This window comes from Hemitrygon akajei, chromosome 8 (assembly GCF_048418815.1).
Source record: "Hemitrygon akajei chromosome 8, sHemAka1.3, whole genome shotgun sequence".
In the NCBI taxonomy this organism is placed as follows: domain Eukaryota; kingdom Metazoa; phylum Chordata; class Chondrichthyes; order Myliobatiformes; family Dasyatidae; genus Hemitrygon; species Hemitrygon akajei.
This window is the reverse complement of record NC_133131.1, coordinates 169,497,918-169,513,368: the sequence shown is the minus strand read 5'-3', so window position 1 is coordinate 169,513,368 and position 15,451 is coordinate 169,497,918. Positions and strand designations below refer to the sequence as shown.

At 41.3% G+C, this 15,451-nt stretch overlaps 1 protein-coding gene across 1 annotated transcript in view; it reads left to right on the top strand.

The window, feature by feature from the left end:
- The window catches only part of dlec1 (DLEC1 cilia and flagella associated protein), a 212,563-nt gene that overhangs the window by 64,209 nt on the left and 132,903 nt on the right, over positions 1-15,451 (top strand). The window contains exons 12-15 of the mRNA XM_073055048.1: positions 1,851-2,024; positions 4,266-4,402; positions 7,762-7,854; positions 13,038-13,128. Coding sequence (XP_072911149.1) covers positions 1,851-2,024; positions 4,266-4,402; positions 7,762-7,854; positions 13,038-13,128 — 495 coding nt within the window. The remainder of the gene's footprint in view (positions 1-1,850; positions 2,025-4,265; positions 4,403-7,761; positions 7,855-13,037; positions 13,129-15,451) is intronic.

Genomic DNA, 15,451 nt, shown 5'->3' with positions numbered 1-15,451 from the left:
ATACCATTAGGTTGGAGGCTACCCAGGCAGAATATAAGGTGTTGCTCCTCCAACCTGAGTGTGGCCTCATTGCAGCAGTAGAGGAGACCATGCACTGACATGTCGAAATGAGAATGGGAAATAGAATTAAAATGGGTGGCCACTGGGAGATCCCACTTTTTCAGGCAAGTAGGTACTCGGTGAAGTGGTCTCCCAATCTACGTTGGGTCTCACCTACTGTATATTCACTGGATACAGTAGATGACCCCAACAGACTCACAGTTGAAGTTTTGCCTCGCTTCACAGGACTGTTTGGGGCCCTGAATGGTAGTGAGGGAGGAGGTGTGGCATTTGTTCTGTTATTTTTGCTCTCTTTTTGCACTAATTTAACTTTTAAAGATATATGTATTTCTTATTGTAATTCATAGTAATTTTTTATGTATGTACTGTACTGCTGATGCAAAAGAACAAATTTCATAACATATGTCAGTGATAGTAAAGATGGTTCAGATTCTGGGTTGTAGACTACCCAGGTGGAATATGAAGTAAGAAGGCTGAGTAGACGTGTTCATGAAGGAATGAGAAGGGGAGTTGAAATGCAATACAACCGGGACATCAGAACACTGTGCACAAAGGGCAGGTGTTCTCCAAAACATTCGCCCAGACTATGCTTTGTCTCACTGATGTACACTGATCACAGCACCAAATGCAGCAGACAAGTTTAAGGAGGTGCACGTGAATATTAGCCTGACCTCCAGGAGCTGAATATCCACCAACTCCACATTCAGCATATCATCCTTCATCATTTCCACCATCTACAATAGGATACCACCACCAGTCACATTTTCCCCTCCCCACTCCTTCCTGCTTTCCACAGTGATCACTCTCACTGCCCACTTGGCCTCCTCAGTGGATGTTTAAGTCAACCACATAGATGGGTTTGGAGTCACCTATACTCCATAGAGAAATTGATGCTGATTAAGATGTCCATCTAAGCTTGCCACATTTGGCTCATATCACTCTAAACCTTTCCTATTCATATACTGAGGGTGCACCTACGCCTCAGGACTGCAGCGGTTCAAGAAGGCAGCACATCACCACCTTCTCAAGGGCAACTAGGGATGGGCAATAAATGCCGGCTTAGCTGGCAACGTCTACATCCTGTAAATGAATACATTTTTAAAAATATATCTGTCTAGCTTCCTTTTAAATGTTGATGTATCTGCCTCAACTTTTCCTTTGGCAGCTCCTTCTGTATACTGAACACCATCTAGTGAGGTGTTAAAGTTGTCCCTTGGGTTCCTATTAAATCTCTTCCCTCTCAGCTTAAATCTATGCCCTTCTGCCCAGGCAGTCCTTTTCATAAATCTTCCCAGAAGGACATTAGTGAACCAGATAGGTTTTTACAAAAATCAGGTAATTTTTTTCTGGTCATTATTATTAAAATTTTGGATTATTAACTGAATTTAAATTCTACAAGGACCATAATGGTAATGAACTAATGTCTCTGAACTTTTGGTTTATTTATTTATTTAGAGTTACCGCACAGAACAGGCCCTTCTGGCCCACTGAATTGTGCCACCCAGCAACCCTCTGATTCCTAGTCTAATCACAGGACAATTTATAATGACCAACTAACCTACTAACCAACATGACTAAGGAATGTGGGAGGAAACCAGATCATACGGAGGAAATCCACCGCACACATGCAAACAAACATGCTTGCAGAGGACGCCAGAATTGTGCTCCAAACACCAATGCCCTGAGCTGTAATGGTATCGCTTAAACAACTATGCTCCCGTGGTACCCTGAGATCTCTGGCTTACTAACTAGTAATCTAATGGCTTTGCTAACTCTGTTTTATCATACAGGTAGGTTCCCAGGAGAAGGTGGGATTGTTGCTCCAGGCATGAGCTGCCAATACACAGTTCGATTTGCTCCTGACTCCCCGGCTGAATATGAAGACTTTCTTTTGGTGGAGACACAGATGCCATATCCACTTGTGATTCCTATTGAAGCCCGAAGACCACCTCCTATACTAACATGTGCGCAAGTTACTTCTTCTGAAGAAGGGATGGTTCAAAGTTCAAATTTCAAAGTGTATTTATTATCAAAGTATGTATATAATATACAACCTTTAGTTTCATTTTCTTGTAGGCAGAATAGAACCCGTACAAAGAAAAATCCCACACAAGACCATCAAACATCCAATGCATGAAAAAAGGAACAAACCATGCAAAGAATAAAAAGTAAAAAGTAACATGAAGTGTAGAGTCCCCAAAAGTGAATCATCAGTGCTGTGCTGATGGCTGCAGAGTTCGTTCAATGCTGAAGCACCCCAATCAAATCATGCAAATGGTACAAAAAGAAGTAAACAAAAAAACACAAGGAACATAAACTGCAGACTCCCTGAATCGAGTTCACAACTGGGTGGGAAGTATAGGGGATTCTGACAACAAAGGAACTTTGGACGCAAACTCCTTCAGTAAGCACACAGACTGTAAGAGCAATTAAGAGGGAGACCTGTCAGAAGTTTATAAAATTATGAGAGATGTGAATGGGGTAGATCATCAGAATTATTTGAACAAGTTAAACAAGGTTGAACAAGTTAGGTTTTTATTCTTTGGAGCGTAGAAGGTTGAGGGGGGACTTGATAAAGGTATTTAAAATTATGAGCGGGATAGATAGAGTTGACGTGGATAGGCTTTTTCCATTGAGAGTAGGGAAGATTCAAACAAGAGGACATGAGTTGAGAGTTAAGGGGCAAAAGTTTAGGGGGTAACATGAGGGGGAACTTCTTTACTCAGAGAATGGTAGCTGTGTGGAACGAGCTTCCAGTAGAAGTGGTAGAGGCAGGTTCGATATTGTCATTTAGAAAAAAATTGGATAGGTATATGGACAGGAAAGGAATGGAGGGTTATGGGCTGAGTGCAGGTAGGTGGGACTAGGTGAGAGTAAGTGTTTGGCATGGACTAGAAGGGCCAAGGTGGCCTGTTTCTGTGCTGTAATTGTTATATGGTTATATATTTTTCCAGGGCAGAATTGTTATATACTAGAGTGCCATAAGCATGATGGTAGTGTAGTGGATAGCACGATGCAATTGCAGTAAAAGTTCAGAGTTCATTACCAGCATCCACTGTAAGGAGTTTGTACATTCTCTCATGGAGTGCACAGATTTCCAACCACAATCCAAAGGCATACAGGTTAGTAGGTTAATTGGTCATTGTAAATTGTCCCATAATTAGGCTAAGGTTAAGTTGGGAGTTGCTGGCGATGCAGCTTAAAGGGATGGAAGGACCTGTTCCACGCTATATCACTAAGTAAATGCATCACTTTAAGGTCAGAATCAGAATCAAAATCAGGTTTATTATCACTGGCATGTGATGTGAAATTTGTTAACTTAGCAGCAGCAGTTCAATGCAATACATGATATAGAAGAGAAAAAAAATAATAATAATACATAAATAAGGGGGAAAGTTGAAAGGAGGTGTGTGGTGTAAGTCTTTTACACAGAATAGCAGTTGCCTAGAACAGGCTATTAGAGCTGGTAGTGGAAGGAGATACAAAAGTGGTAGTAGAGAGGCATAGAGACAGACACTTGAACATGGAGAGTTAGTTTTAATTTAACTTACATCAAGGCCAGCACAAACATTGTGTTCTCTGGCTGCAGACTCAGTTCTGACTCTGACCTTGTGGACTCAAAGGTAGCAAGTTTGTGGGAAATGGGGAACTAGTATAAATACTATCATAAAGGTTCCCCACCATCCAGGCCATTCTCTCTTCTCACTACTACCATTGGGCAGGAGGTACAGGGACCTTAGATTCCTCATCACCAGGTTCAGGAACAACTTCAACCATCAGGGTCCCCATCCCACATGGATAATTTCACTCACCCCAAAACAGAACTGATTCCACAAACTACAGACTCATTTTCAAGGACTCCACAACTCATGTTCTCACTATTATTTATTTTTTTGTTTGCACTATTTGTCTTCTTTTGCACATTGGATGTTTCTGGTATTTGTATACAGTTGTTTCCTAAATTTTATTTTATTTCTTTATATTCCTGTAAGTACCCGCAAGAAAACTAATCTCAAGTTAGTATACATTGACATATACACACTTTGATAATAAATTTGCTTTGATCTTTGAATTCAAAGAGAACTCATGGATAAAAAAGCTCTAAATAAACACCAGATGCTATAAGAATTAAAGTGCAATCATGCCTTTTGAAATTTGGTAATATTATGAAGAGTAATTTTCTGTTTGTCCTCTTTCATGTCCAGTACCTGGTACTTTAGACTGTGGATACTGCTTGGTGGGAGGAGTGAAGTTCACAGAATTCCTGTGCAAAAATGAAGGGTACAGCTCTGGCTATTTCTGTATAATGCCCAAGAGAATGTGGCCAACAACAAACTTCAGGGTAAGGATTCTCCAATATCTGAGTGAACAAAGCTAGATGAGGGGAAATTTTTAATAAGTTTCTTTCACAAGTGATAGACCTTAGTTACATTCCCTAGTAGCAGTGGTAACATGATCACTCAAGTCAAGTATTATGTTCTCCCAAAGGGTTGGCTATTGATGCGTGGAGTGGCTGATCCAGGATCCACATATTCTGGTGCAAGAGTAAGTGGTGGCTATGGTTATTGCTTGTGTCTTTTGGTTGTTCAGCCTCTCCTTTCACAACTGCTGCTTGTTCTCTGCGACACAGCGGAGTTCATTCCCTCTTGAACGGATTTCAGATGTATCAATCGAGTGCAATGCCTTCTCAGTTTTTTGAAGTAATGTTGAATTTCATCAGGCTGATTTTGATGTTATCTTTGAAGCATTACCTTTGCTAACAGGGGCTTGATGACCTTCCTTAAACAGGAAGTAAAGGATCTGGCGAGATATGAGTTAGGCATCTGAATAACATTACCTATTCATCAGAGCAACACACACAAAATGCTGGAGGAACTCAGCAGGCCAGGCTGCATCTATGGAAAACAGTACAGTTGACGTTTTGGGCCAAAACCCTTCCTTTAGGCAAAGTGGATGAAATCAACAAGTTCAGCACGGGTACAGGGAGCAGCACCAATGCAGTTGATGATATAGAGTAGGAAAAGTGCGGGACAGTCATCAGTGTAGGCTTGCAACATAGACAATAGGCAAGCATGGCTGAGACCCATGTAAATGCCCATGGCTACCCCTTTTGTTTGACAGAAGTGGGAGGACCCAAAGGAGAAATTATTTAGAGTGAGGACAAATTCTACTAGGCAGAGGAGGGTGGTGGTGGAGGGGAACTGGTTGGGTCTGGTGTCCAGAAAGAAATGGAGAGCTTTGAAGCCTTCCTGGTGGGGGATGGAGGTGTATAAGGACTGGATGTGCATAGTAAAAGTAAAATGAGGGGGGCCAGAGAACTTGAAATCCTTGAAAAGATCAAGAGTGTGTGAGGTGTTCCTTGAAGGGTTTCGGCCGAGAACGTTGACTGTGCTTTTTTCCATAGATGCTGCCTGGCCTGCTGAGTTCCTCCAGCATTTTGTGGGTGTTGCTCAGATTTCCAGAATCTGCAGATTTTTTCTTGCTTGTGTCACTATTATGGATCCCAGCTATGCCTGTCTGTTTGTCAGCTATATGGAATAGTACACGTTGCAAGCTTACACTGGTGACCATCCTGCACTTTTCCTATGCTACATCAATGACTGTATTGGTGCTTCCTGCACCCATGCAGAACTCGTCGATTTCATCTACTTTGCCTAAAAAGGAAGGGTTTCGGCCCGAAATGTCGACTGTACTTTTTTCTATAGATCCTGCCAGACCTGCTGAGTTCCTTCAAAATTTTGTGTGTGTTGCTCAGATTTCCACTGTCTGCATATCTTCTCTTGTTTGTGACCTATCCATCGGAATTGGTTTTGCTTTATTGTGGTGGTCGTGGTGCTGTTCATGTTGTTCTCCTCCAGTATGCTGGTGTTAGTGTGTCTACCCTTCCAACTGATCTCAAAATCTTTGATCAGGATCGTTGCTGGTGTGGTTCTAGGACTTTCAGGTGCTTACTGTAGGTGGTTCCTGATTCAGCTCCATACAGGAAAGATAACTATTCATTAAACCAAAAGTTTTGTTTGAACCTACAGTACACAATCCCTATATTGCATGGGTGTGTCTTGAGTAAGAAGACCAGACCTGTATATCGTATTTCATGTTGATAGGGTGGTTAAGATCAGACAGACAGACATACTTTATTGATCCCGAGGGAAATTGGGTTTCATTACAGCCGCAATAGTGAAGAAATATAGCAATATAAAACCATAAATAATTAAATAATAATAAGTTAATCATGCCAAGTGGAAATAAAGTCCAGGACCAGCCCATTGACTCAGGGTGTCTGACACGCTGAGGGAGGAGTTGTAAAGTTTGATGGCCACAGGTAGGAATGACTTCCTATGATGCTCAGTGGAATGAGTCTGGCTGAATGTACTCCGCTGTATGGTGTGTAGGCCTTTGTTAGTCAGGGGATTGGGTTCAAGAGCCATGAGTTAATGTTGCAGCTCTATAAAGACATTTAAATCATGCTTGGAGTATTGTGTTCAGTTCTGGTTGCCTAATTATAGGAAAGATGTGGAAGCATTAGAAAGGCCCTAGGGGAGATTTATCAGGGTGCTGCCTGAGGATAGGTAGAGCAAGCTGGGGCTTTTCTCTTTGAAGCAAAGGAGGATAAGAGGAGGGTGAGAGGAAAAGAGTGTACAAGATCATGAGAGGCAAAGATCAAGTGGACAGCCAAAGACTTTTCTCAAGTGGAAATGGCTAATACAAAGGGCCATAATTTTAAGGTGATTGGGTAAAAGTATAAGGAGGATGTCAGAAGCAGGTTTTTTTTTATATAAACACACAAAGGGAATATCAAACATATACAATTCTAAAGGGGTTTGATAAAGTGGATGTTAAGCTGTTTCCATTAGTGGGATACTCATGGATAAGGTATTACTACTACAAAATTAAGGGCCTGATCATTTAAAACTGACATGCATAGTGTTTCTTCTCTCAGAGGGTGGTGAATCTCTGGAAGTCCTGCTCCCAAGGATGGTGATGAAGAGACTATTAGGTACATTGTGGCCACTGAGTACATGTTCATCACCTTCTCTGTAGCCCATCCACTTTAAAGTTTGATTATTTGTGCATTCAGAAATACTCTTCTGCACATTACTGTTGCAATGTGTGATTATTTAACTTACCATTACCTTCCTGTTAGCTTGAATCAGTCTGGCATTCTCTTCTGACTTCTCTAATTAATGTGACATTTTCATCTAAAGATCTACCACTCACTGGATTTTTTTCTTCTTTCTTGCCCCATTCTCTATGAACACTAGAAACAGTTGTGCATGAAGATCCCAGGAGGTCAGCAGATTCTGAGATACTCAAACCACCTCATCTGGCACCAACAATCATTCCACAGTCAAAGTCATTTGGCTCATATTTCTTTCCTCATTCTGATATTTGGTCTGAACAACAACTGAACCACTTGGCTATGACTTCATGCTTTTAAGCAATGAGTGGCTGCCACTTGATTGGCTGATTAGATTTTTGCATTAGTGAGCAGGTGTAACTAATAAAGTGTGATTTACAATTGAGATTGAAAGATTGGGGAATTAAGGGCTATGGGGAACTGGAAAAATCAGTTGAGGCCATCATAAATCAGCCAAGATTGTGTTGGATGGTGGGTATGTTTAAGAGGTTTGGTGTTCTTGTTCCAAGTACAGCTCTGAATCTACACAGGATCTGATCAATCTGTGTCTTTTTGACCTGCAGAGTGTGGCAGTAGCTGGTTTCCTGGACATCGCTCCTTTTGCAATCAGACCAGCTGTGTTTGAGCTGCAGCCAGGCCAGGCTCTGATGCTGGAGGTTAGTGAGTGAACATGGCTCCGTGTCGCGAAGCTAATTCATATGGGAAGTGTTTTGTTCAAATATGAAAGGGTTTGGGAACTCTTTGTGCTTGTTATCTTATCTGTGTCTTGTGCTGTGTATGATGCACCATCAATAACTCACTCTGAGACGTAAGAAGCGAGGTATCGGCTTTTATTGACTGGAAGAATGAACAACACTACATCCTGGAGAATGAGGCCGGGCATCAGGCCTCAATTGCCTTTATACAGGGGTCTGTGGGAGGAGCCACAGGAGCAGTCCAGACAGGTATATGTAGTTCACCACAGTGTATGAATGTTGGTACTGTGTTTTGCACCTTGCCCCAGAGTAAAGCTGTTTTGTTTGGCTGTATTCATGGGTATTTGTGTGTGGTTGAATGACAATTGAATCGGAACTTGGAAGGAGCAGTGAAATGTCAATAAAGGGGTAGCTGCAATATGTTGGTAGTAGGAAGAGCAAGGTCACAATGGGACAAGCCAGATATGTTATCTGAATCAGATTTATTATCTCTGTCTAGTATGATGTGAAATTTGCTGTTTTGTGACAGACATAAAGTGACTATAAATAATAAAACAAGTAAATAGTGCCAAATGGAAAGGAATGAAGATGTGATGTTCATGGACTCTTCAGGAATATGATGGCAGAGGGGAAGAAGCTGTTTCTGAATCATTGAGTTGGACCTTCAGATTTCTGCTTCCAATTGGAGATATGAGAAGTCAGCAGGTTATGGTTGGCAGATTCAGATTCATTTATTCATCACATGTACATTGAAACATACAGTGAAATACGCCTTTTGTTTTAACAACCAACACAACCTAAGGATGTGTTGGGACAGCCTGCAAGTGTTGCCATACATTCCAATGCCCACATAGATTGCCCATAGTGTTCAGCAGAACTACAGCAACAAAACAATAACAGCAAACCAAATGGTTCAATTTACTATCAGAGAATATATACATTCTGAATTTCTTACTCTTTGCAGATATTCACAAAACAAATGACCCAAAGAATGACAAAAACATCAGACCCCCAAAGCCCCTCCTCTCCCATTGTACAAGCAGCAGCAGAAACCAACCCTAGCACTTCCCTTTCCCCCACTTGTACTGACCCCACCCATTCCCCCCACAACATGCAAGCAATAGCAAAAGCCCCCGAAGAGATCTTGACCTAGAGTCTTCAAAAATTACAATCTATAACTCAACACTTTGTTATCTCAGACAGGCTCTCTCTTACTAGTGAGGGAGAGAGAAATCACTCCTACAACAATGGAGTGGGATATGAGCAGCTCTCTGTTCCAACGTTACCATCTTCTGTATCACTTCTCCGAGCTCCCTGACTCGAGGGCTGACAGGCTCTCACGAGGGAGAGGGAGTGAGACGGAGAGAACTGCTCAAGTGCAGGGACTTCTTCCAACGGCAGTACACACTGCCTGCTGTCTCCCACAATGCTTCAGTCAGTGACATTGGCGAGGAACTGTCATCTACAGGGCTGCTCCCCAAAGGCACAGGTCTTCCAGGCCACACCTGGAGACACTGAAATGCTGGGCAGCACAGCCAGTCTGAGAACCCACTGGTCACAAAGATCTGTAGTTTGAATTGTGGTTGTTGATCATGGACTCCAACAGGACCCCACCTCTTCCCCAACTGGTAGAGGTTACCTGGGCCTACAGAAACCTCTGGTGCCATCTTTTCTAGCTCCTCCCACCAATGAAGCCCCTTTCCATTCTCTCATCCATCCACCCAGTCACAAACTCACAGACAGTCTTCCATCCTCTGGCCCTCCAGCCTCCATTTGGCTCGCAGACTTGCAGTCCAACAACCCCACTGGACTCGAACCTAGGGCTTTGGCCATCAGGCCTTGACTTTGGACTTCCTATTGACCTTCATGCTGCAACCTTTGGTCTGGACCCCCTGGCCCAAACTCCAGGCCTCAAACTCATGCTGGAGTCCTTAATGATGGACGGTGTCTTCTTGAGGCACCGCCTCTTGAAGGTTATATTACAAAGCAGTGGTCAGTTTTTCTAATGGTACATCCATCATCTCAGAGCTTTCACCCCCTGGTAACATAAGTCTGACCAAAACACCACACACCAGATCCTGATGGCCCATCACCCCGAGCTTACTAACACACATTGCCTTATAGTCCTTCAATGCATTATTTTGCCATTTATTTGCTTCTTTGGGGGGGGGGGAGGGGGAATTTGAGTGTTCTACAGTATCCTTGACTCTTTTGGCAAATTCACATTTACTGTCATTCAACCATACACATGTGTACAGCTAAATGAAGCACTGTTCCTCTGGGAAAGAATGTTTACTCAAAGTGAATAAATGGAAACATAAGGAGTTGAAGGATCAGAAGACAATGTAGTGATAGTGAAGAATGGAGATGTATTTCCAAGTCAGAATGGTTTTGGTGTTACCTTCTACTGAAAGCTATCCCTTGACCTTCTTGGAGGCATATATTGCAAGATTCCGTTGGAGCAGACTGCATGAATAACAATTGAGAATTTTACAGGTGACACACATATTTCAGCCACTATGTATCAGTGGTGGGAAAATGAATGTTCAAAGTGGCCTACAGCATAGAAACAAGCTCTTCATCCATACTCATGTTGATAGAGATACCTAGGCTAATCCCATTTTTTCAGAATTTGGCTAATATCCCTCTATTCCTTTCTTATCCGTGTATCTCGATAAATTACTTTTTAAACATTTGCCTCGACCACTTCCTCTGTCAGCTTGTTCCATTAACTTAATACCCTCTGTATGAACAACTTGTCCCTCAGATCACCTTTAAATACTTCCTCTCTCATGTTCTAGCTACAGTCTTATTATCCATGTACTAAACAAATATTTTAAACACTATGATTTGATCTGCATCTACCACTCCCTCAGTCAGCTTGTTTTATACACCCACTACCTTCTGTATGAATAACTTGCCCCTGAGATCTCCTTTAAGTACTCCCCTCTCACATTAAACTTATGACCTCTAGTTTTAGATTCAATTACCCCAGGAAAAGACTGTGACTACCCTCATTGTACTCCTCATAATTTTATAAACCTCTGTAAGGTCACCTGTCAGCCTCCCGCCCTTCAGTGGGAGCCTATCCAATCACTGCTTGTAACAAAGTCATTTAAAGGCTCAAAGGTTCAAAGTAGATTTATTATCAAAGTTTATGTACGTCACCATATACAACCCTGAGATTCATTTTCTTGTGAGCATACTTAATGAATCTATAGAATAATAACTATAACAGAATCAAAGAAAGACTGACCAATTTGGGTGCTCAAATAGAGTGTAGAAGACAAAAAAACAATGCAAGTAAATAAATAAATAAAAACAAATAATAAAAATAAATAAATAATAAATGAGCAGTAACTATTGAGAGCATGAGATGACGAGTCCTTGAAAGTGAGTCCATTAGTTGTGGGAACAGTTCAATGATGGGTCAAGTGAAGCTGAGTAAAGTTAACCCCTTTGGTTCAAGAGTCTGATGATTGAGGGGTAGTATCATTCAAACAGTCTCCTAGTGAATCTCTTCTGCACTCTTGCTAGTGCTACCACATCCTTTTTAATATGTGGTATCCAGAACTATGCAAGTATTTCAAATGTAGCTTAATCAATGTCATGCACAGTTGCAACATGATGTCCCAATGCTTGTACTCAATACCTCTGCTTATGAAGGCATGCAAGCTAAGTACCTTCTTCTCTATCCTATCTACCTGTGTGGCCACTTTCGGGGAGTTATGAACCTGTATCCCATGGTCTCTTTATACACTGACACCTCTAAAGTTCCTATTTCATATATGTCTTGCCAGAATTAGATGACTCAAATTGCATTACATCACACTTGTCTGGACTAAATTCTATTTGCCACTGTTCTGCCCAATTTTCAAGCTGACTTCTTGGGTAACCATCCTTGCTGTCTACAACTCCACCAATCTTTGTGTTGTCAGCAAACTAACTTCTTCACTAAGAAGGCGGTGTGAGTGTGGACTAAGCTGCCGGTGAGAAGTGGTGGATGCAGGTTCAATGACAAATTTAAGAGAACTTTGGGTAAGTATATGGATGGGAGGGAGTGCAGAGGGGTCAGTGAGGGTAAGCAGGAAAACTAATTAGCCTGGACTACATGTGCCAGAAGGTCTGCTTCTGTGCTTTAGCACTCTATAATTACTTATCAACTCACAGTCATTCTTATCTGTCACTAATTAATATAAGCAACCCACTCAAAGTGTTGGAGGAACTCAGCAGGTCAGGCAGCATGAATGAGGAAATTCCACAGTTGATATTTTCCGCCAAGGCCTTTCATTCGAACTGACTTATTTGAATTTGTCCATGAATTTGTGCCATCCAGTTCCAACTCTATAATCTCCAAACTCATTTTTGTTGTACAAGACATTGGTGAGGCTGAATTTGGAGTTTAGTGTGCAATTCTGGTCACCTACCTACATGAAAAATACCAATAAGGTTGAAAGAATGCAGAGAAATTTTACAAGCATGCTGTGGGGACGAGGGCCTGAATTATAGGAAAAGGTCGAATAGGTTAGGACTTTATTCCCTGGAGCGTAGGAGAATGAGGGGAAATTCGAAAGAGACAGACAAAATAGTGAGGATGAATTGAATGCAAGCAGGCTTTCTCCCTCAGCTTGGCTGAGGCTAGAACTAGAGGTCACAGGTTTAGGATGAAAGATTTAAAGGGAACCTGAGGGAGAACTTATTCGTTCAGAGGGTAGTGGAAGTGTTGAAAGAGAAGTGGCAGATGTGGGTTGGATGGGAGTAGTTTGGATGGTTGTGATACAGGTGTGGGTAGATGGAACTAGGCAGAATAACAGGTTGGCACAGATTATTTGGGCCAAATCTAGTGCTATAGTTCTCTATGTCTATGACTAACCCATCCCTAATTTTCATCATTGAATGGACGACTATCAGTACTTTAAGCCTTTTAGTCCTTTAAGCTCCAAACTCTGGAATGATCTCCTTCACAAAATTGCTACTTCATTGACCAAGCTTTAATCACCTGTTCTGACATTGCGCCAAAGGACATGGTGTTAAGTATGTCTGAATACATTTTTAAAGTTCTGGGTGTTTGTGTGAAGGACAGATGCTTAAATTTCTGGATGTTTGGAAATGATGATTTATCTACATTTTTTTTATATTTGTAGATTGCTTTCCTTCCAACTACTGCAGAAGCTTTCTTCCAAACTGTTACCATGGTTTGTGACAACTGCCAAGTGAAAGACTTTGTACTAACAGGTAACCAAAGGAAGACATCTCTGAATTGGTGATCAGTAACATTTTACTGCTGAATAAGTAATGCTTTTTTTGAAGTGGCTGCATTGCCATTTAATTTTATTAGGGCCATTTAGCATCGCCTCAGTTTTGCACGATACATACGATGGCAGCGTGGTATTGTAGTGGCCAGCTTAACATTTTACAGCACCAGCGATTGGCATTAAATTCCTGCCGCAAGGAGTTTGTACTTTCTCCCCTGACCAGGTGCGTTTCAGGGTGTTCCAGTTTCCTCCAATGTTCTAAAAACGTACAGGTTAGAGTTAGTGAGTGTGATGTGGGTGCCACTTGCAGACTGCCCCCAGCACATCCTCAGACTATGTTGGTCATTGACTAAAATGACGCATTTTTCTGTACATATGACAAATAAAGCTTATCTTTAATTTTAATTTTTAATCTCTGATCTATTAGGTTTGTTGTGAGAGTTAGTTAACAGTATGGTATCTCTAGAAGGTGAGTTGCCATCAATGGCAATATACTGTGTATACTAACTTTAATTCCTGAAAATGAATAAAAAAAGTTTCCATACAATCTATTAAAATGAGGGATAGATTATACTGTACATGTTTTGTGCAGGAGAAGATTTTATTGTAGAATGTATTAGATTGTAAGAAGTGAATGCTAGAATGGAATCATCTGTATTAAGTCCACCAAGGGATATGTTAGATTGTGCAACATTTACTGGAGAATGGGTTAGGTTGTAGACAATTAATAGAAAATGTTGGTTAGTTTTATCTGTGCAGAAATTAGTAAATGCTTAGAATTTATCTGTGGAACCATATCCTTGTATGATTTAATACCCTTCTGTGAGATAGAGAAGGGAATGGGACATCAAGATGGCACCTGTGTACAATGTTCCTTTGATTGACATCTGGATAAATCATGAAACCATCTTTTTCATTTATTTTAAATATTTTGTTTGTTTCTCGCCTTGACCATCATATATAGGAGCAGAATTAGAGCATTTGGCCCATCGACTCTGCTCCACCATTTCATCATGGCTGATCTAATTTTCCTTTCAGACCCAACCTTGTGTCTTCTCTCCGTATCCCTTCATGCCCTAACCAGCCATGAATCTATCAACCTCTTCCTTAAATATATATAAAGACATGGCTTCCACAGCTGCCTATGGCAAATAATTCCACAGATTCACCACTCTCTGGCTAAAGAAATTGCTCCTAATCTCTGTTCTAAATGGATACCCCTCTATTCTGAAGCTGTGCTCTCTGGTCTTAAACTCTCCCACCATAGGAAGCATCTTCTCCACATGCACGCTATCAAGGACTTTCACCATTTGATAGGTTTTAATAAGGTCACACCTCATTCTTCTGAATTCCAGAAGCTAAAGGCCCAGAGCCATCAAACGCTCTTCATATGACAAGCCATTCAACCCTGGAATCATTTTTGTGAACTTCCTTTGAAACCTCTCCAGTTTCAGCACATCCTTTCTAAGATAAGAGGCCAAAAACTGCTTGCTATACTTGAAATGAGGCCTCACCAGTGCTTAAAGTATTAACATTACATCCTTGCTTTTATATTCTAGTCCTCTTGAAATGAACACTAACATTGCATTTGCCTTCCTCACCACAGACTCAATTTGCAAATTAACCTTTAAGGAATTCTGCACAAGAACTCCTCAATCCCTTTGTGTCTCAGTTATTTGTATTTTTTCTCCATTTTGAAAATAGTCAACCCTTTCATTTCTTCTACCAAAGTGCATGATCATACACTTCCCAACGCGGATTCCACCTGCCACTTCTTTGCCCATCCTCCTAATCTGTCTAAGTCCTTAAGTAGCTTCTCTACTTCCTCAAAACTAACTGCTCCTCCACCTATCATCATATTGTCTGCAAACTTTGCAACAAAGCCACTGATTTTGTCATCCAAATCATTGACCTATATCTTAAAAGAAATCTGTCCCAACACAGACCCCTGTGGAATGCCACTAGTCACTGGCAGACAGCCAGGAAAGGCTCCCTTTGCTCACAATGTCCTGCCAATCAGCCACTGCTTTATCCATGCTGGAATCGTTTCTGTAATACCATGGGCTCATTGTCAAAGGCCTTCTGAAAATCCAAATGCACATCAACCAATGAGAAATATCAATTATAACCAACATTTCGATGACAAACTCTGCCTGCTTCATCAGGGATGATGGCTGGGTAAATCTAGTCCAGTGGTATTTATAACACCATAGTCTGTTCCTCTTGATTGGTTAGTCCTTATCCAGTCAGGTTTTCACTTTCCCACCTTATTTACAATTGAATTCCAGTTCTTAATGCAAGAT